This window comes from Zonotrichia leucophrys, chromosome 1, assembly GCF_028769735.1.
Source record: "Zonotrichia leucophrys gambelii isolate GWCS_2022_RI chromosome 1, RI_Zleu_2.0, whole genome shotgun sequence".
NCBI lineage: Eukaryota > Metazoa > Chordata > Aves > Passeriformes > Passerellidae > Zonotrichia > Zonotrichia leucophrys.
The window spans coordinates 11,438,361-11,461,612 of NC_088169.1; the positions used below are offsets into that span (position 1 = coordinate 11,438,361).

At 36.9% G+C, this 23,252-nt stretch overlaps 1 protein-coding gene across 11 annotated transcripts in view; it reads left to right on the top strand.

Moving 5' to 3' along the window:
- Positions 1-23,252, top strand: part of DMD (dystrophin) — a 1,046,893-nt gene that overhangs the window by 785,245 nt on the left and 238,396 nt on the right. For all 11 annotated transcript variants that reach the window (XM_064706931.1, XM_064706854.1, XM_064706864.1 and 8 more), the window contains one exon: positions 18,893-19,082. In XM_064706931.1, the coding sequence (XP_064563001.1) occupies positions 18,893-19,082 (190 nt within the window). The remainder of the gene's footprint in view (positions 1-18,892; positions 19,083-23,252) is intronic.

Consider the following 23,252-nt stretch of genomic DNA (forward strand, 5'->3'; position numbering starts at 1 on the left):
TTTTGTGACACATTGATAAATATGGATGTACTAAATCTTTGAGTCACCATAAGACTTTTACTTGGAGGATTTTCTGTGCAGGTAGATATTTTAGATTTCTTTGAAGCACTAGTCAGGCATTTTGCTCATGCAGCAGCTCCTGAGTGAGGTCTTGAAAAAACGTCCTAGATTTCTGGAGGGATTTAAAGCCATGTAGATGTGAGACTTAGGGACATGGTTGAGAGATGGGTTTGGAAGCATCGGGTTAAGGGTTTGACTTGACGATCTCAGACATCTTTTCTAACCTAAATGATTCTGTGATTCCTCTGTTGAAGAGCCTTGTGGCTCTTTAAGGAGGAGATAATGAAGTCCATGAGCCTTTGGATGACTTAAATACCAATTTGTTCTGGTTTTTTTGGGAGGTTTCACTTTTGATTTTTTGCCCTCCTTCTATGCTTCAACTCTTCAGCTTTCAGGTTATTGCATAGAAAAATAAAAAAAAAGGGGGATGGCATTATGGTTTTGGGGATCTTTTGGACTGTAAGACAATATTTACTCAGTAGAAAGAATACATGAATTGTTTTCTCATAGTCTTCAAGAAAGGCTAGCTTCCCCTCAGATATGTATGCAATTATTTCAGATATATCCGTGTGTGTTATTTTCATCTAGACAATGAATAGTACTCTGATGACTTGGTCACCTCACAGTGACAGTAGAAATAGATTCCAAATTATATTCTTGACCATTTCTGCAGTATTTTGCAAGTAGTTTTATCGCTTTTTATGCAAATCTTAAGTTCCAAGAGGAAATATTCAGCTGAAAATTTTGCTTTCACTCTCTATATTGCTAAGTTAAATGGCCTAATTTTTTTTTGTGAATATTTTCTTTTAAACATTTAAAGAAAGAGTTGCTTACATTGTTTTGAGCTGGTTTTCCTTAATCCTGTCATTATATCAGAATCATGTGTCAGTGTAAAAAAATGTAAAACCTGCTTTTCCATGAACCAGTTTACTAAGACAACAGGCAGGCAAGCAGTGGTAAAATTCCACTTTGCCTTTTGGTAATAGTTGCCAAAGCAAGTACTTCAGTCATTAAGGCAACATCTGTTAGCCTGTGTTTTGTTTTGCTTAAGTAGGTTTGCAGCTGATTGCTGTGTGTTTACCCTTTGCCTTATTGTTGTGTTTTATAACATTGAGCTATAACCAGTACCTCTCTAAGCCCTTTGGGAGACAAGCTGGTGAATGCTTGATGGTTGTTTCCCTTTTTTTTTTTTTTGCTTGTCACTTTTTAATTTTTACTTTTGTTGTTGATACTGCAAAATACACTAAAAAGCACATGAACTGATCACTTGGGTGAAAGCCAGACTGACTTGTAGACAGGTCTCTTCTTCTTTAGAAGCACAGGTTTTCCAAGAAATAGCCAAATTATTTAAGCTGAAGACATTAAAGAGAAAGTATCTTTATTGCTTGCATTAACAAAAATAAATCTAACAGATGAACTGAAATCATCTCAAGAGGGGGAAAAGGGCAATGGCAGAAGCAACCATTAGAAATTTGCTATATAAAAAAAATGTTTGCTATGGTGTTATGTTGCTTCCTCCTTTTGTGGGCACACACATTTTATGTGAATTACCATACAAAAATATCAACAGCTGCTTGTATTTTCCTTTCCTATGAATCCACTAAATGTGCTAAATATCAAGCTAAAAATGGACTTAGACCTTTTTTAAATGGAGTGTCTATTATGAAAATAATTGTATAACATACTCTGAGAATTGTTTAGGATTCCAAACCACCACTGTGTTATAGACATCTTCAAATATTCACATCACCCACCAGTTCCTGTGGCCAAGCTCAATGGAGCTCAGGCCACACAGCAAATGTTGGGAGCTTTCACTGCTCAAGATGCTTTTTTGGCTCATGAGACAATATAGAGGACACACCACAATCTAAACATAAAAATTAACTTGTTTTTCCCCACTACAAGGTATGAACAGTGAAAAATCAGTGTAAGAAGAGGTAAGGAAATTTGTTTCTAAGCCTGTTTGACAGGCCTGAGGTACCAGCTCCCATGTTTTACTAAGAATGGTGTTAATTCTCTAATTTAGGCAGTCGTATAAACACCTTGATCTTGCATGTCAGCTGGACAGTATAAAATGCAAATGGCCAAACAAAGAACATAATCAATACAAAAGTATCATGTATATCTCCTTCATATTTAAATCCATAATAAAACAGTCATTCTAAGTGTGAAAAAGGTCATAATCTAGATTTGGTCTTTCAGCAGCAAACTATTCCTAATCAGCTGCTGCTTGTTAAAAGACACAAGTAGAATGTAATCTTTATCTGTGCATGAATTTTGTAAGTATAATTTTGTTACCTCCACAGAAAAAGCTCAATCATTCTGCTGGAGACAGGTTTTCTTAATATACTGTACCTGCCCTAGCACTACTTTATGCTACTTGTGGAAGTAATCACATTTGCTTTACATCTGTATTGCATTCTGAGTGAGGAAAAACTGCATTTACACAGCAGCAGCAGCAGCAGCCAGAAGTGTGAATTTTGTTGAGTTATACTGCAGATTCATACTTGGTTCCAGTATGTAGACTGTATCTAGGAGCCATCTCTGAAAAGCTTATCTGCTCATTTAGGCTTGGACTGTTCAAGTCGAGCAGCAAAAAATTCAGTCTGCAAGCAAATTCATCCTTTCCCTTCCCATTCTCCTGCTGTTTTGAAGCTTGGTTTTCATTCCTAAAATCTGTATAGAACCATGAGTGTGAGCAGCTCCAAAAATTCTCTGTGCAGGCACCTTCTGTGGCCATGGGAATCTTGTTTACGTGAGAAGGCTGTTTACACATCTGTGCCTGCACTTGTTGTCCTGGATATACAGCTGCGTTCATGGGGGTGTGAGCAAGAAATCCTTGCAAATGTGACTTTAGATGAAGATGAAAAATGTCATTTTCTGATGTAAATTTATTTTTTCCCAAAAAAACTACTATGATAATTTTCATCATCCTGCTGTGGTGATTTATTGATTGGTTTTCAATATAATTTTGCCAGGTTCAGAGAAAGTAGACATGAGAAGGGATTGCTTCTTTGCAATGAACATGTCATGCTGAAGCTTGTTATTTACACCAGTTTAGCAATGGATTCCAATTTAAAATCGCAAAGTCTGTTGGAAAATATTGTAATTGTGGGGCAATTCTTTTTGTTTTGTGACAGATGTTGATAATACATTTATCTTTGCTGCCTGCACCATTGAAGGAAGAAGTTCTCAGCCTAGATATTTGTCAGATGCTGTCTTTGAGAACTTCTCTTGGTATGAGATATGTAAGGACTTAAGTACTTTTACTTCATCAGTAAATCTGATCACACTAAACAAAAGTGAATCTCTGCAATCTGAGATATCACAGGTGAGATTATGTCAAGGACCAAATAATTTTATATGTTAACATGTTTATTCTATAGAACTAATGTATCTCTGTTGACTATTTTGAATAAAACAGACAAAGATTTAAGAAAAACCCTTTAATCTGGCACTGTTCTGAAAAGTCTGAATTATATATGGGATCTTCATTCTTTTTTATTAGAGAAGTGGGCGTTAGAAGCCTTTCATTTTCATGAAACTAATTTGTCAGTAAAGCACTCCACATTTCTCAAAAGTTACTCTCCAGAAAACTCTAAAGAAAATTCTGTATTTGCTGCTGGTGATGCAAAAATGTTAAGCCTTTTGTGTTTAAAGCTACCTAAGAGTTGTTTTCTGACAAGAGATTTAAGTATTTTTTGTTTTCTTTGTTCCAACGTGTTACCTTTATTTTAAATCCTCAGACAAGGACTATAAGAAGGGTGGGAATGGCAAGGTTTAGATGCTTTAATTTTAATTTTTTATGGTTTTTTTTGTTTATGTTTTACTTATATAATTTCTTAATATATATATTTTTAAAAGCACACCTAAAAACCATTTGGTGCAGAGGGATTATTTTATGATAATAAGTAAAAGAGAGGTAATGTATTTGAAAGACATTCTGCTAACTGCCTACAATCTCAAGCAAATATTTAGGTAAAAAATATAGTCTTACCAGCAGTGACATCAGTTAGCAATGCTTTGCTATTTTTTCTTCCTGACACCCCTCAGAATGATGACATTTCATGCCATATAAGAAAAATAAATTGTAAAAAGAATTAAATTAAGCTGCCAGATGAAGCTCATATAATCAGGAGATCTAAAAAGTCATCTTAGCTGCTTATATTCCAGTTTTATCTTAGTTCTCCACTCAGCTGGCAGCACTTTTTTGTGCAGTGCTGACATCAGATCCAAGACGAAAACTCAATTGGTAGTAGTGAATGTTTTTGGTTTAAATTTTGAGAGTATAATCTTGGATATGCTTTAAAAATGCTGGTAGGATGCACTGAAAAGGCAATGTTACCCAGAATATGTGTGATTCATCATTTCCACCTTTGTGAAGATATTCCTGTGATTTTTGAGAAAGTCTTTTACGATTATAAAAAGGAAAGAGTTCTTGAGTTATTTCAGGAGAGAGTAGCATCAGTAATAGAGAATTTGACAAAAGGACCTATGGATCCTTTTGACTTCAGGGTTGAGTTTCTTAAAAGTTTTAACGTGACTCTAATAAAGCTAAATTTTCCCACACTTGAGTATATATATATAGTCCAGTACCTTTACCTCTCCCAGAAAGGCAATAGATCATCTGTATCTCTGCTAAGTCCTCCCACACACAAACAAAAATGACCTCACAGAAAAAGTGTTGCTGTTTTTTAATTAAATGGCTGGTTTTTGTCTGTTCCACAAAAGATTTGCTCAGATTTCTGAACACCATGAATGCAAATCCTTGACAGCTTGGTTGTTTTGGGTTTTAAATCACAGAATCACAGAATATTCTGAGGTGTGGTACCCACAAAGATCATCAAAGAGATGGAACCCAGAACCTTGGGTGTTACTAGCACCATGCTCCAACTGTAATCTACTGTCAATGATTTAATTGTACACAACTAAAAAGGGGAATAGGGCTGGTATCTTGCAGCAAGGCCATAAGTTTCCAATAGAGTGAGCAAGTTACCAACAGAAACTAAGCAGGAAATGCATTTAGAAGACCATTCCTTAGCGCTCAGACACTTGTTTTTCACTTCCCCCTCCCCCCTCATTCTTTGGCTTTCATTTTGATCTTGATTAAAACAAAACTCTGTTTCTTTGTTCATAATTACTGTGTGTTAAATGCTCTTTACTCCTTTCTGTTGAAAATGAGGATGGTTCTGCTGTTCAGGGGAAATTCAACTGGACAAAATCATTAAATAGTTTATGGAACAGAATTCTAAAGGAGAGAAGTTTTGTGGCCAGACTTGAATCACAACTGAAGCTTAATATGAGCATATCAAAGAACTGCTCTATTTCAGAATCTTTTGCATATGCAGGAGATGAAGGAGGAACAAGGTACTAAATAAGTTTGGTTTGTGAAAGAAATGTCAATTTCCCATTAGAACATTAGAAAATTAAGATGAATGTGTTGTTCTTTCTCTTAAAGGTGAGATTTTCTGAATTAATTAGAAAATTTTTGTTTCTGTTTGAACAAGAACAGAAGCTAATGCTGTGTGCCCTGAAAGTCTAACTTTAAATCTATTTCCTATTAGTCTGTAGATAAATTAACAAAGTATAGCAAACTGATTATTGCTGGCATCCAAAGCTCATAGAACAAATTAATGTCTTTTCAGTCCCCTCAATAGGCGTCTTATCAGGCTTCATGTCCTTTAAAACAAACTGAATAGAAATTAATAAAGCTGATGGACTAGCAGAGTGCCAGGGAAAGGAATTTGACCTTAGTTGTCATGTTTTGTTTGCATTGTTATTATTGTGATAGCTTTTTTCTCCCCTGGTATTTCTTCCCTGTATTTTTATATTTCTTCAGCTGCTGTGCAGGCAGTTTAAGATTTCCCCGTGCTGGCTTGTCAGTCATGTTTGAAACCGAGAATAATTCAGCCTCCTATTAAATGCTTAGTCTCTCTTTGGAGGTTACCACCAAACGTGTCAAGCTGACAACAGCAGTGCTTGCCTTTTTTGTGTGGCTGTTGTTCAGCTATGACTGAAATTTCAATCACAAGTTTTTATATAATGTCACAAAGAAATCAATAAATAATGAGTTTCCATTATTTCTGATAAGGATCAGTGGCACAAGAGGCTGATGGTCGTGGCTCCTGCGGACCAAGGCACAGATCTGGGGAAGTGGCAGCACAGAGGGCAGGTTGGAAAGCAGTAGAATTAACAATGGGGTTTTCTTGCACGTCCCAAAATAGGCATGGGCAGAAATCACTGAGGAGAGGTGAGATTCTGCTGGTAAATCTTGAGGATAGAGGATTAATGGTGAATCTGATACAGGTGCATAAAATGGAAAACAATAAGTAAGAATTTATGAAAAGAATTTATGAAAAGGAAGATTATGTTGCAAGTTCATGATGTTTGTCATCAAATATCAATTACGTTTTGACCAATACCCCAAATTTATATTCCCTGACAAATTTAAGGAATGTGGAGCGCTTCCCAGCTACTAAGCATTACATCTTCTGCAAACTATAAAAAAAATTATCTTCTGCATATGATAAGAAATAACAGCTCTTGGAACTATCACTCTAGCTGGCATTTCTGCAGGCTTTTCCTTTGTGCAAGGTACATAATCAGTTACATATCTGAGATATATCTGCTTAAGCACAAGTGCCTTGTGGCAATGCATTATATGGGTCCACTTCATGGTATAATTTTTATCTGTTTAAAATGTGCCATGTATTTCTGAGATTCCATTGGTTTAATTGACACAGTGTATGGTAAAAGCAAAGTTTTGTGAAGGGCCTAAAGGGCCAAGCTTGCAATGCCCATTTCCCTCTTTCTGCATTTTATCTTGGTAGTGTTACATGTTGCTTTTGTCCTTATTTTCTTTTATTTTTTCCCCTTTCTCATATATGATTTTTTGGGGCTTTTTTTAATTCATATCAATTTAGAGTCTAATTTAGTGCTGGGATTTTTAAATCTAGCTTGGATGCATTTTCTGTGCCCCACAACATGGCTTGTATATGTTAGGTTCAGTTATTTTTTGCCTTAAAATCTGAAAAACATGATGAAGTTTCTTACTAGTAAAGGTAAACAGTTCCAAAATTTCCATGAGGTCTTGGTGCTTGGAGCATGTCTGAGGTTAATGCTTCAGCTCTGTTAATGAATTACTAGCAGTGTCAGCTAATGAACCGTAAACCTTTACTGATTCCAAGTTAGATTTATTTGTGAGTTTTCACCTGTAAGTTTTTACCTGTAAGTTTCACAGTGAGGATTCACTCCAAGGGATGGGAGGCCGCTCCCATCTTCTCTCCCAGTGCTTGTCTTCTCTTTTTTTTTCCTGTGGAAACACCAGCAGAATACACTTGGGAAATAAGATGGCACTAAGAAATCATAGTTCAGATCTGCCTTTGCTGACCCCCTTCCTTTTTGTTCCATGCTGACACCTTAGAGATGTGGGCATTTGTCCCTGTTATTTCTTTTCATGATGGGGAAAATAAAAGTAGAAGTATGGAATGTATTTATTAAGTTTTACCTTAGCAAAATTCGTTTTCCCATCATGTCACTGCTCTTATATCTGCTATTTCTCTCATTTCTGCTGGCTGGGACAAGGTACCCAGCCCAAGCTCAGGAGAGTGAGTTAAAGATGGACATAAACAGTTATTCCTTTCATTTTTAGTATCTTTTAGATGCTAATATGTATTGGAACCTTCATTAAGCTGTTGGTCTTGATTTACAATGCTGAATTTCTTCAAGGCTACAGCTAGTTCAGAGGCTGTCAGATTATACTGCATTTAAATATTCCTTGTTGTGTCTGCTGTTTTGAACACATCTATTGAATCTTTCTGCTAACATAATGCTGATGATTTTTTCCATTTGGAATTATTCAAATTCTTCTGGGTTTGACTAATCTGAATAAATTTGCTGCTTTGAACTTCATACCATTTTCCCAGTGGTTCATTACTGCACTAAATACCACTTTTTACTACTCCCTTGGAAAAGGCTCCTAATGCTCAGGGTTGAACATTATTTACATTGACCACATTATATACTCTTAATCTCAGTTTTGTTTTATTCAAGAGGTTTCTGTAACAAATATCCTTGTATCCTTGACTTGCTTCCCAAATAGCTGCTTGTAAAGTGGTTATGATGCACTTTATGGATGTCTGTGCATAGGCTGAAATAAAGCTGAATCACCAGTTAAACCGATGAATGCATCAGTTATTTGTTCCTTTCCATGACTAAAATTTGGAAAATTATTTGAGAACAGGTAGGTGTACGTTAGGGAAAAGAAATGCATCTCCTCAGATATTGGATAAATTATCTGTAATATATAGAGGATACTCGCATGGCAGTGAGTACAAAATGATAGATATCAAGCCAAATCAAGTATCTTCTTAAAATAAACACCTGATAACTATTTTAAAAATCATTAAACAGAAGGGAACTTTGCAAATCATGCAATATTTAAGAGAAAGATTTGGATGACTCTGCCAGAATTGCCTGTGAAAACACAAAGTTCGGGTATATATATATATATTTATCCATTTTTGTCTTGTCTCCTCATAGCAGAATAGTCAGACTTCCTCACTCCCAGACTTAGAGTTTTGGTGTATTTATGTCTCTCTCCACTCTGTTAAATGGTCCAGAATTGTTATTTGAAGGGTTATGATTTCTCCTACTAAGAATTTTTGTCTTTGAAATTCATATAAAAAAAGAATTGAGGTAGAACTATCAGAGAACATCCTGTTCCCTTTGAAGTCAGCTGAAGGTTGTCCATTCATCCTCAGTGGAGTTAGGATTTTCTCTGTAAGGTTTTTGTATCAAACACATGCTCAAGTTCTGTTGAACTGAGAGTGAGTTTAATACCATCTGAATTTGCTGAACTGGGCTCTGGAAATTCACTACTTAATTATTTATTTATGTTTGTGTGATCCTGAGGAACAGAACTAGAGCTGTAATTTCTGTCCATGTTATTGAATCTGCATAATAATGAATTATTAGTATTTCTCCATATTCTGATATATCTCTGGTTGTAGTTCCTGATGTTTTACCATCTTCCTACAGCAGTTCTATCTTAATCAGATCATCTCCTTATAGTGGAGAACTTATTCTATATTTCAGTTTTCTATTGGAGTTTGATACCTCCTGAAGAGCAAAAAATAAATGTATAATGTATAGAAAGGTTTTTGCAACTAATATTTTTATTTGTATAAATATAAGAGGCAATAGGCAGGCTGCCTTCTTTCCTTCTTACTCAGATGGTAACCAGTTTTTTTTACCAGCTGCTTCTGACCTGAATTTTACAGAGCTGTTTTGTTTTCTTCTGGTTAGTATTTCATGCTTCTTGAAATATGTTGACAGAATACATGTTTTAAAATATATAGAATCAGTCTGATCTGTCAGCATCTTTGTGTAATGTGAGTGCTACTTGAGGCCCATGTTTTAGAGGGGAAAAAATAATGTGTGTTTTTATCTAAGTGTTTATTTAATGTTACTTAATATGATGCATGGTGCAATAAGAACTGTAAGTGCTGCCAGACAAATTTTCCAGCCTGGGAATTGAGGCTTCTCTCTCTTGCATGGTAGCAAATCACTTTTTTGCTAGGCCATGGAGTTCAGCCCTCAGAGGCTGGTGCTCCAAATGAAAACTACACTAACAGTTTAATAGTATCCTTTGTGAGCCCTAATTGATTTCATGTAATGCCATCAGTGCATTTCACAGTCTTATTAAATCTAGTTGTTTCTGCTGTAAGTAAGGCTAAGAAAACAAGAGCCTTTAGAATATAATTAATTCCATAATCATTTTAAATTATACTTCACTGTCTTAGAAAGCAAAGATTTTATCTTACTAAATTACATCTGAGTAATTAATATACTATTTATTAAATTTTATTGTCAACTGCCATGGAATTTTGAAAGAATGTGTATTGGAATGCAAGAAAAAACTTAATTCTACATGTTATAGACCATGAAGTATGAAGAAGACAAACAGAACAATAATCTTTTTACTTCTTTTGGTAGAATGGTGTCATGGTTTGAGCCTGGCACAGAGCCAGTGCCCCCCATGAAAATGCTCTCACCCTGGTGTCTGCTGTGAGATGTGACCAGGAATAAGCAAAACAGGCTTTAGCTTAAACATAAAGAACACTTTATTACCTAAACTACAGGGAAATAGGGAAAAACTATAAGGAAAAGAAAAAAATTGAAAACCTTACAAAAACCACTTTCCTCCTCCCCACTACCTGACTTTCCCAATCCGATACATTCTCCCAAATCACCAACTGCCCAGCCTGCACCACACTTTAGTATACTCAAACTTCAGTTCATGAAGAGGAAAGGAGTCCTTCTTGTTCCATAGGCTTCCCCTGGAAACACACTGAAACCTCGTGTGCTTCCCTGTCACTTCGGCACCGCCCGGAAAAAAGTCCTTTTGCCGCTTGTGACATCTTCCTTCCATGCCCAGTGCTCTCACCACTGCGCATGGACCAGAGCTGCTTTTAGGGTTGTCTTTCAAGGATGCCTTGTCTCACTCCAAAAAGGCACAGTCTCTGCTCTGGGACATCTGTCCCCCCCATATTTTTCCAACCCCCTGGGGCCGGGGGGTCCTCACAATGAACCCTCCTGGTTCTGAGGCACTGCCTCCCCCTAAGTGCAGTCTCTGTGTCACAGGAACAACTGAGTCCATGGCCACAAGAAAAGTCCAGCCAAAAGGCCACTCCAAATCATCTCTCCCCATTCAATCATCTCCACGTTCTTCGGGCCAGGTCCTTGTCTCATCTCATCTCTTATCTCCCTTCTTATTCAGCTTCGAGGAGGATTAGCATTTTTGCAAGGCCCCAATCATGAAAGAAAGGGGTTAAAACTTTCAGTCTCTGTCCCGGAGCTGCGGCACTCCCACACACGCTGCCGCTCCGGCCGGGCACTCTTTCCCCCCTTCTCCTCCTGGGCCGGCTGCTATCACATTCGGTGTCGCCGGCTCTCTCTCTCTCCTGGGGGGGGGGGGGAATGGCTGCCCGAGGGCTGACTCCCTGGGATCTTCCACCCTTCCATCCTCGAAGGCCTCCTCACCTCCCATCTCTGTCCAGGCCCAAGGCCTACCACGTGGCTGCCCCTCCCCCGCCCAGCAGCAGCGGCTGGACAGGGGAGGGAGATGCGACTTCTTCTCCACGACGACGTCCCAGGAGAGCCTGCCAGGGGCAGAGCCCTGCTTTTTAACCCCTGTGTATTCTCGGAGGTGTGTCCAAACCCTACTGGCTACACCAGGTGTCAGTATCAAACTCAGAACATTCATTGGTTTGACCACAGCTTCCCAGAATTCCCACTTCTTCCTGGTCAAACCACCACAAATGGGAGACTAGCTTTGTCTGTTTGGTTTAAGTTTTGATTTTAGGGATTTTAGGATTTCTTCTTTTTCTGACTTGTCTTTTCAACGGGAGTAACAGAATTGTTAAATATTATCTTCCCATGTCTTTTTGGGGCGTTACTTGAGTTATACAAGGATTAGACTGGAATCTGTTCTGTGGGTTCAGAGAACTGAGAGGAGGGGGGTTGCTGAGTTGTTTGTTCTGTTGGATTTTGTTTTGTTTTGTATATACTTTCCTTTGGACTTCTTTTACTTTTCTTTATTTTTTTACCTATTTAAAGATTTAAGATACTTCCTTAAAATTTGATTGAGGGCCATTTAGAAAGGCCTCTGGAGTGAATTAATCAGAATATTATTCTGTGTCTATAAATAATTTTTAATGATACCTCACATTTCTTTGATTGTTGAGTGTAGTTCAGATTCCCTTCTCTTTAACCTGGTAACAGTTATGATTTGCTCTCTGGAAAACGATTGATTTTAATGAAAATTTATTAGGAGATTAAAAATCACAAGTAAACACAGACTGTTTTCAATAGCAGAAAAGATAACCTGTAATTTATTGTAATTACAAAGGAATCTCCTTAGGTTCATTAAGGATTGTTCTGTAACTCACTATGTAAGTGTGATAATCTATGGTTGTGATGAACATAGAGAAGATGTATACACTTATAATATGTTTTTATAGATTCTTAACCTATGCCAAAGCAAGCTGGAGAAAGGAGACAAAAGCGATGTGGGCAAGAAAAGCCTGTTAGAAAACATTCCCTCTAACTCTCTCTATTTTTTATCCCATTAGGGGGCATTTTGGGAATGCAGGATCCCACAAGTGAATAGAGTATAAGAGACAGAAACCTTTTTTTAAAAGGTTGATGAGAAGTTTTCTTACAGGATAACACAGATCCCTTTGTGCTGATGTTGTCCGGTGCTTAATTAAAAAGGGGTTGTTTGAAGGTCCTGTACAGAAACCCATAAATGTGATTTTGTTCCCCAGGGGGTCATATTTCCTTTGTTTTTAGCAACTCTTCTCAGTCTCATAAAAATGGTGTAGAATAGATGGGGGAGTAATATCCCAGGCTGATCTGAAACTTTATGGATAAATATAGGGTTTGTTTCGTTTGTTTTGGTTTTTTTCTCTTTTTGCCACTCAATATCTGTTGTGCTTTAAAAAGAAATGTATGGGGCAAAGAGTCTAAATTCAAAAATATTTCTTCAAATTTATTTAGTATCTTTAGTAACAAAGAAAGTTCAAAGGAAAATGCTGTGAGAAGGGTTGATGTTTTGTTTTTTTTTTTTTAATAGAAGTCCTGTTTTTTTCAAGAAAGTGTGTGAGAAGTATAAGGCTAGAAACAAGCCAGCCAATGAATAGTAGCAAAAAGAAATAATTTCCTCTCTCTTGCTGCATTCATTTTCCTCAGCAGAGAAACACCAGAAACATATTTTCTTGTTTTGAAGAGATTTATGGTACGAAAACGGTTCAGGAAAAAATTACTTGCATCTTGCTTAATAGAGTGAGTAACTGTTCATTGAAGCATTTTCCCCTTGGTCTCAACATATTTTTAAGAAAAGACAAAATGTGGGCTTATCACTACGATCAGGAGATGCTTTAGAATGCTCTAATTTTTGTATCTGAAGAAAGTGTCATCATTTAGGAAACTGTGATTGCTAGGGAAAGAGCAGGACTTTGTCCCTGTGTTCTGAGCTCCAATCAGAGCATGGGGACATTGAGGGCTTTTGTTCTTCCTTCCTGCAGAAATAAAGAGAATCAGCAGAAAGCTGCCTTTTGTGTCTATTTTGGACCAGCTGTTGCACTTAATCTCCCTGTATGCCCAATTAAATCTGGAATTTAAAATTGTATCACTGGCTATTCGTTTGTTATAAATATGGATAGTGCAGCCAAGGCAGAGATGCCCTTCAGCTTATCTGAAGAAGCCAAGTCTTCAGGCAGTAGATCAAGTTGTTGAGAAATTAAGAAACTGAGAAATGGAAGGCAGAGAGAAGCACTGCACTGTCGAGGTTTAACCCCAGCCAGCAGCTCAGTGCCATCAACCACTTGCTCACTTCCCTACAGCAGGGAGAGGAATTGGAAAAAAAAGCTAAATCTACTGGGTTTCTCCTCTAGAAAAGCTAAATAAGAACAATTTATTAACTGAGGGGATGGAAGGGTTGGTATGACACTGAATATGCTACTAATATTATTATTAATATTAATTGTAGCTATAAGGAGAGAGAGTAACAGAGCCCGAGAGCCAAGTGATGCACAATCCAATTGCTCACCACCTGCTGACTGATACCCAGCCAATTCCCAAACCTGTCTTTAGAGTACAAAATTCTGTACCAGCACACCAAAATTTCCTGGTTCCTCACTCAGAATGAGAGGATAAGAGCCTATGGACACATGTCAGCTACATGTGGATGCTGATCTCAAGTGGTTTGGATGCTGAAGTTGTAGCTCTATGTTTGGTTTCAATTTGAGGCTTTCTAGACATTTGTAACAAAATTATTTCAGAGGTAGAGGGGAGCAATCTCCAGTACTGTAGGATCAACTTGGTCAAGAACATATCCCAAGCCAGACAAAATAGTGATAGTAGGACATAAGTTTGCACATATAAAGATCACTCCAAAAATTTATATCTACTTCCACATGCCAGTGATCTACAGCAGACAAAACTTAGTACCTCTCTTCAGATGGTACTAAAAGGCACATTTATGCAGAAGTGTTAGTGCAAAAATCCTAAGTGTGCCTTACTGTGGTGTTAAGCTAATTGACATCCAGAAAAGCACAGGAAAGCAGTATTTAAAATGCTGTCTCAATGTAGTTTTCTCCACTGAATGTTGTAACAGGCAGTCCAGAGTTAATCTGAACATTCATCACTTACTAGCATGTATCAATAATTTAACTGGCACTGTAGAAGATAGTAGCTGGGTTCTGAAAGAAAGTTTCTCTAACCAGCAATCTCAAAATTAATGAATACTATTTATTTTGTATTTGCATTTCAAAATTATATCAATAATAGTTTTTTTAGAATTTAATTTTCATATCTGTGACATCTCTTTGTGTTCCAGCTTTATCTGAGGTTAAATTATTCTCCCTCTTTGATATGTTCTTTATCAGTCCAAGTTAGAGCAGCTGAAGAAGAGTTACCAGTGAGGGCTGAAATTTATTTAGTAGTAAAAATGAAATATTCCAATAAAAATTTGCAATTCCTCCTTTTTCATATTCATAAAAGGGATATAGACCTTATGAAAATGGTGCAAACTTTTTCCAGCACTAACAGGATAATGCATTTAGTTCAAATTTTCTGTGATAGTTGCCTGAATATAGGAAATTCAGGTAACTTTTTAAATTTTATTTTATTTTTTATTGTATGGAACTATACTGCTAGAAAAGAAAAAATACAGTTATAGAGAGAGAATCACATGAACTATAGAAGTAAAACCATTTCCTGATGCTTTGTCAGCCAGTAGTCCAGGATATTTTATTTTATGTCTCAGAGAGATAACTTTAGATACTATAATCTGCAGATGGAAGTGTGATTTAGTGATCTGTTGAACACTGAATGATACAGACTTGCTTTACTTTTATTGCTCTTAAAGAAATACCTGGGGAACAGCAATGTGTTAGTTTGTGCTCTGCAGTTACTGCATGTCCTGTTACCTGAGCATCTCAAAGCATTATTCACACACTGACCCTCACCATCCATCTCATACTGTGAATAAGCATTGCAATTTGAAATACACAGATACTCATAAAATGTGAATGATTCATTCCAAATTATGAAGCAAACACTACAGCTGAAGAAAAATCTGATATTCACACTTGCAGAGCCTCTACAAACACTGTATTCATAGTGTTGTATGGGATTTGGTAGTGCTGAATGAAGCACTCCTGCAATAATTTCAATCACAGAATTACAGAACATTCTGAGATGATAACTTAATTTTACCATCCTTTTCTTCATGAAAATTTGTATACTGCTATGTTTAAAAAATATTAGCTTTAAAAGTTCTCAGCACAACAACAATGTCCTGAAACACAGGCTGGTAACTTTCCCTTCTTGTGCATTTTTTTAAAACCCTTAAAACACCTTCCTGGCAGTATAATGTTCACACATTGCTTGACTCACTTCCCCTGGCATGCCACCATTATTCCCTCCACTCAAAGCCTTCAGCTGACATGTACTTAAAAGAGCATCATAACTTCTGTCCTGCAACAAAGCTCATACAACAACTAGAGTTGGTGAGTCCACTGTCACTGATGCCACTAGTTCCTAAAAATCAAATTTACAGGGATGTTTGGGGACCAGCTTGCCTATTTTTAGACATAAAAAATTTAAAGCTTTTGTTAAATGAAAATAGTCTAAGTTATAGGTGACTTACTGTTGTAGTCAGGAGAAATAGTTTACTCTGACCTTGATCTGGTACAACAGATGTGTATAGGCAAGGGAGGAGAAACTGAAATCCAGAAATTCTGCATCCATGTTTCATAGAGGGAGTGTAGTTTGCCTGTCCTCTGGGTGTCTAGATGAAAATAAGATGAATTCCACCTTTAATATTTCTTCCTTGAATAAGAAGCCTTTGGTTATGCACTCTCTGATTATTTTTGTACCATAGTATAACAGATTAAATCATTATTATCCCATTACATTTTTTTTCCTACTGTTTGCACTCACTATGAAATTAAACATGCCTGTATAATACAGACTAAAGAGAAAGCATCGTTATTTTGATTTTGTGCAATACTGTCTTCTTCAATATATATTTCTTTAACCCCTATGATTCTGTGTAATTTAGCATATGCTAGATTTGATGCTCAGTTTTGTTCTTCATGTTTAGACTTTCTTTTTTCATTCTATTTCATACTTTCTTAGTGAGAAATCCAAGTAGAGTCAAGTTCATTGATATGCTGCAGAACAGTCAGTGTAGCTGAATGTTTATTGCATGTTAGCTGTACCAAAATATAAAATGCAACGTACTACACAATTTCTGGTGGAGTTGTGGTATTGGTATGCTTATAAAGAAACACATTTCTGTAGACTGAAAGAATTATGTGCCATAGTATTTCTGTGCATCATAGAAGTGCCAGAAGATTCTTCATGACAAAAACTTCATTCTTTGCTCAGATTAATAAAATGCTATATTTTTTTTCATGAAGTCCAAGAGTTTCTCTAAAACACTAATTCTGACTTTGAGTAATCCTTCGAATTGCTCTCCCTTTAAATATATTTTTCATATCTGTGCTTGTGTTTTGTTGTGTTTTTTTTTAAATCTCACTGTGTATTTGCAGAATGTTGTTATTTTTGGAGCATTGCTATGTATTTATAGGAATGCAGGTGTACAGTAGTTAAAAATGTGCCTTTCATATTATGAAGGAACAGCATGAGAAAAAAATGTTTTATGTGCTTCTGCAAAGGCTATTAACTACCTTGCTGCACACTGTAAATTGAATTAGAATAATGCTATAAAGCATATCTTAGAATTGTGCTCTAAAGAACTGGAAAAAAAATACATTTAGATCATGCAACTGTATTCCATTTCCAAGTTGTGTTGAATAAATGTAATGCTGCTTTTGAGCTAAAAGTGGTAAATAGGTCAATACAGACTTTTCCAGGTAAAAGATTTTCTGTGCCTTATTATCTTTTAATGCACATTGCTAGTATATTTAGGTGTCATTTCTAGGTAATTAATCTTTAGTTAAAAAAAAAAAAAAAAACAAATTCTTTCATTGCAGTTATTTTAAATCAGAAGTGTAGCCTGACCACAAGCCATGTGTATGCCCACATAGAATAAAGCTGGGAAAGAGATCCATGTTCACTGTTCTGCAGCTGAGTGTTTCCTGCTGACAGCCCCTGGGGACACATTCTAATGCAGCCTAAGCAGTGCCACGATGTGGAGAGTTCTTGTAGGTGGCAACAGGTGCAGCTGAGGTGAAAATCCAGTCCATTTTTAAGTTTTAAAAAAAACAGTGACAGATGAGTTTGTAGTGAGGCATTCAATAGCTTTCTTGGGTTTTTAATGAAAAATAAGTCCCTTTTTTAACAAAATGTTTGGGAAAAGCAAATAAGATGTCAAAGGATTAAAAATTTAATAGAAATATGGCAGTTCTTGTAACATTAGTCTCTCAGGGAGGATATATTTTTTCCTGTAGTGGTTGTCCTTGCCTGTACTCTGACTGACTTTTTCTGTTCTTACTATCTTCTGCTGCAATTTAACTATATGCTTGTCAAAAATCTTGTTAAGTCAGTGCCTCTTGGCAAAACTTGTTGTGGTAGTTGTTTTTTTGGGTTTTTTTCTCACTTCCACCAGTGAACTGGTGTTTAGGGAGATATCACTTACCAAGGAGTACAATCCCTCCACGACAGGAAACAGGATTAGAAAGAGAGATCAGCACTTGAAAATTTCATGACCTCCTCTGATTAATTACAGCTTGAGAAGTTATGTCTGCTAGAATCTCATGTTCTGGTCTCTCCATAAGTAACTAGGCAGGAAATCTATTGAGATATGTGAAGACCACCACAGATGGGTAGACTTAACATAGATGTGCATCAAAGTGCATTCATTCTACTTGAAGTAGTGCACATTACCAAATGACCTTAGTAAGTATTTTCAGATCTTAAAAATTATTTAGGTATCATGTTGATGTTAAACAAATATGCATGTAATACAATAAGCAAGTAACCTCGACAGATTTTTGCTAATAACAATGTCATACTTAGTTGCTCATGTTTCTAAATCCATATTTTGCTCAAGTTCAAAGCAAAAATATCAGTGAATACATGACACCTACATTGCACATGAATGCTGATATAACACAGATCTGCTTTAATGTTTTTTTCAGCAGCAGAGTTGCTGAAATCTTTAGTGTTCTTTCCTAATCTGAGTTAGGTCTTCCCCAAGGATAGAATAGCCTTTCTCTTTAAAATTTGTATTTTATCCTGTAACTGATAGAGATCATCCTTGCAATTTATCACATTCAAATTAAAAATAAAATAATAATACATTAAAAAAAAAAACACAAAGCCCACCACAACCTTTACTGTTATAAGGGTTTAAGATGTTGAACACAATCTCCAAATGTTTCAAGTAGTGAAAATTAATCATTGAATTTATTGTATCATGCAGTAGTCAGGAACTATTTTGTGATTTCTTAAAATAAACAAGTATTTCCACTGTAGCATAAAAAAATAACCTTTTATTAAAACAAAACCAGGGGATTACTTCTGGTTTTCCATTGTGCATATTTTAGGCATAGTATTTTGAAAGAACTGCTTTTGCTTAATTTTGTGTCAGACTGATTGCACTTACTACTTCTCAGGTGAAAATATAAAAAAGAACCTGCCAAAGATAAAGTAGAAATTCTCTAGCTAATGTATCAGCAAACTTACCTTGACTGGTACATGAAAAAATATTTTGTGTGTCTTTTTTATATTTTGATTTAATGATTAAGGTTTGTTTTCTTCCAAAGAGTGCTGTATTTGATTATTTATACTTGTGCAGGGTTTGTGAACGTGAAGCTGCTCTGGAATCAGCCCTAAGAATGTTGCAGCAATTCTACCTGGATCTGGAAAAGTTCCTTGCTTGGCTTACAGAAGCTGAAACAACTGCAAATGTCCTGCAGGATGCTACACACAAAGAAAAGACACTAGAGGATGCCAAAATGGTTCGGGACCTCATGAAACAGTGGCAGGTAAGCCAAACACTTCACTATAGAGGCATTTGACAAACATGAGAGTTTATCAAGCATATCTAATATTTATAGAAGTTATATCATTTGCATCAAGTTTATTCTTTGTAGCTTAACTGAATTAGTTTTTCTCCATTACTTTCAAATACATGAAGAAATGGTAATTTGGGAGTCTATTGTCAACACGCTCCATTTAGGTAATAAAAAGAGATAACAATGCAAATTTTCATAGTAAATGCCTGGACAGTTCTCACACAGTTATTTTCCTCTGGGGGAAAAAAAATCTTAAAGAAAGATAATATTGTATTTATTGTTCCAGAGAATCCTGAGGAGAAAGAAAATTAATTAGTTGAGATGGAGTTGTTGAACTATGTTGTTATACTTCCATTGCATTTTCTTCACTACAGTTATTGAGAGGAATACAGATAGGTCTGCTTGAGGTCTTAAATTTCTTACATATGAGCTTGATTGGATGTTTGGAAGACAGGACCCTTTATTCCAGTATTGATAGAATCATATAAAATTTTAGGTTGGGAAAGACCTTTAAGATCAAGTCAACCATCAACCCAGGATTGCCAGGGCCATCACTAAACCATGTCCTCAAGTGACACATCTACACATCTTTTAATAGCTCCAGGGATACTGACTCAGCCTTTGCCCTGGGCAGCCTCTTCTAAAGCTCAGTGACCTTTTCAGTGAAAAAATTTCACTCACAGTGCATTATTTTGATTTTGACAGAAAGTTCAAAACTGGAGATTTAAGGCCATGGATGCCTTAGTTCATTTAATGATGAAAAACATACTGTGAAAAATTTAGCCATAAATGATTAAAAAAAAAGAGTAAATTTATACAGTAGTTTGAGAATTCTTAGCTGTAAAATAAATTCATTTATTATGATGGGTGATATTTGCAGTAGTCATAACCCAGTGCTCTGTATCAAGTCTTTATTGTGAAAGCTTTTTGTACAAACAGGTACATTTTCCTGATAGTGGAGCAAATATTGTCTATCTATTTGCTAAAAATGAGTAATGGAGCACAATTTTATCAATAGAACAATTTTATGATGCCAGCTGAATGATCAGGAAAGCGAGTATGGCTTTTCATTCTGTTTCTCAGGTATTGCTGCATTGATTCTTTCAGGCTTCACACCCTGCTTGTGGGAGTTCTCTCTCACAATTCACTTTGATGTATAAAGATGAAAAGCAAGAACATGACATAAATGTGTAGTTTGCTCACAGTTTATGCATATGAAAGATTCAGAGAAAAAGGAGCTTTACTAAGTCACAGAAGTCTCCAAAGTATGTATTTATGTTCTTTGTGGAAAGAGGTTATTGCTCACTAATGGATACAATCAGCCACATAAAGCCTAAATAGTGATAAGCCTTTTTTCAACTCTGTATTGTGGGTCAGAAATATACTTACCCTACATAAAACATCAGACAATGACTGAGAATCAGTATATTCCAAGAAACTCACTAAGTTTGTGAGTTTCTGTATCTGTATCAAAACAGACATATTCAAATACAGTCCATGTCCTCAATATTCTTGGTCAGTATATGTAGTAAAACTGCAAGCCCTGCCCCAACATAGAAAACATCCTAAATTCTTTGAGTCAGAATTAGAATTTTCCAACTTACTTTTTTTCCCTTATGAATTTTTTTTCTTCTTTTTTTCCTCTCACCAATCAGGCTGAATTCAGATCCTAGGAGGTAAAATAAAATGGTGTTTTTTAATTAAATACCAGTGTCTCATGAGTCTTTGGAAAGAAACTTTGACTTCCTGAGTTTATTGGAATGCATAAAAGTTATGGTCAAATATAACAAATGGATTTAAATCTACAGTCTCTGTCTTGCTCTTCACACAGTTCCGTAGAATTGGATAATGTGAAAATAGTCACTAGGAATCTGGAAATGCTGCAATTCTGTTTTAATCTGATATTTTTAACCACTAGTTGTCAACCAGTATTTTGATAAATAGTTTTCCACACAAATAATGAAAAACCTAAGTTTCTGAGTTCAGTAGCAGCTTTGTATCCTTGTCATGTGTAGTGACAAGGATCACTTTTAGTGATGCATCAGTTTCCTGCTTTACACTCTCCAACTTTATCTTATTTCTTTAAACAATTAGGAAAATAATGACTTGCTGTACAGAAACTTTTTATATAGCAGCAGTTGCTTGTCTAGGAAAATATCACATTTTTGGCATTTGTTTTCCTTTTCATGTTCAGAAGCTGTTAACTCAATTGTCACTAATAAAGATTAATCTTTCCTTAGCAGTTAGCAGTTCATTCAGTAGCAGAAGGAGAAAGGTGAGGCTTATATAACTGCACATTCCAATTACCTGATGATGTAATTATATTAAAATGTTGCATTATAAACACCCTGTTAGTTTGTACAAGCATGTATTTGCATGCATCATTTGTCTGAACTGACAGCAATGTAATAGTGGAGGTGATTCACACAGTTAGAATACTTTCTGGAGAATTTTCAAGGATACAAACCCGTTACTCCAAGGAGTTGTGTAATTATGTGCTGCTTCTTTTTTGCTTTTTTTGTTCTAGTTGAAATACATCATGCGTCCTCGTGAGGCCTGGTTTGTTAAGTAACCATATGAAGGAGATGAAAATTAATTTCACTTTCTGCTTTCATACTTCTAGTGATACAAACTCTCAGCTGTGTTAATTATAATTGTGGGTTGGTTTACATGACACCAAGGCCTGCTGGTGACAGATGGGGTACATCTGTCCCAAAGGGGGAAAAGGATCTTTGCACAGGAGTTATCAGTGTTTAATGAAGAGTAAACTGAATTTGGAGGGAGAAAGATACACAACCAGGTTCACTAGAGATAAGCCTGGGAACAGCATGCTTGGGGGATGGTGTGCTAGTGAGGTCCTTTGGTCTGACAGCTCAGTGGAGGTATATTGCAATAATTACCAATATAGGCGGATGGAACGTCCCTGGGCTCCTCTGGCCATTGCTGCTTGACCAAAGGCAGCAGCTGTGGTATTTTCACCCCTGATACACCTTTGGCTGGCTGGATGCTGCAGCTGGGCTCTTGGAGACAAGTCCAGGAATGCAGGAGCTCAGGTTTACCTTTGGCAGAGAAGCTTTAAGGCGATGGTGAAGGAAAGGAGTCGGTTCTGCTGGAGGGTTTCGATCCAGAGCTTTATTCCTGGCCTGCAGGCCTCTGAACCCAGCAACATCTCCAAGAGAACTCTCTGACCATGTGGTTGCTGTGACTTTTAACCCTGGGAAGAGAGGGAGGGAAGGGGTAGAAACCTCACCAACCAAGTACACAGAAGGAGGTTTTAAGGGACAAATGTCACCTGAATGGCCCAACGTCCTCCCAGGGAAAGAGGGCATCTTTTGAATCTGCCTAATCACTCGATGCCCATCTGGAATGCCAGGATAGACAGACAGTACTCGGCAGGGGGCAAGGGAGGGGGAAGGAGAGGTGACTGACACACCTGGCAGGGAATTATCAGGGAGGTTATGAGGTAAATCCTGAAATCACAATGAAAGAGAGGTAAGGGCTGGAGATCCTTGTGGCTGCAAAGTCACAGGAGTTGTTGATGAGTCAGACACTGTGGAAGCACCTGAGAGTGGTCATACAGGAATTAGGAGTTCTCCCTGCAGAAAGGTGGAGTGATCTATAGCCCAACATCCACCTGCACCAGTGCACACAGCAGGAACAGACAACAGGAGGAACTGGAGCCCATTGGGCAGCTAGAAAACCAAGGCACAGTTGCCATCACAGATGGATGACCTGCATGCCTGGAGTGTGCAGTGGATGGCTATAAACTCCTTAGAAGAGAGGAAGGGGAGGGAGGGAGGAAGGAAAAGATGGTCTGACAGCCCTGCATGGAAGGGAGTGTTTTCACTGTCTAGATGCTGGTGCCAACAGGGTTGAGTGGTTTTGGTTAAAATCAGGGGAAGTCCAGCAAGGCAGATATTCAGGTGGGAGTCTATTATAGACCTCCTACCAGGGTGAAGAAAAAGTTGAAATATTCTATTAGCAAATGGGTGAAGTCTCATAATCACTAGTCCTTTTTCTCTTGGGGAACATCAACTTACCAGATGTACTCTGGGAATGCAGAAACACAGCAAAGAAGAAGCAGTCTAGGAGGTTCCTGAATTGTGTGGAAGAGAGCTTCCACAGCATTCTCCTCAAGAA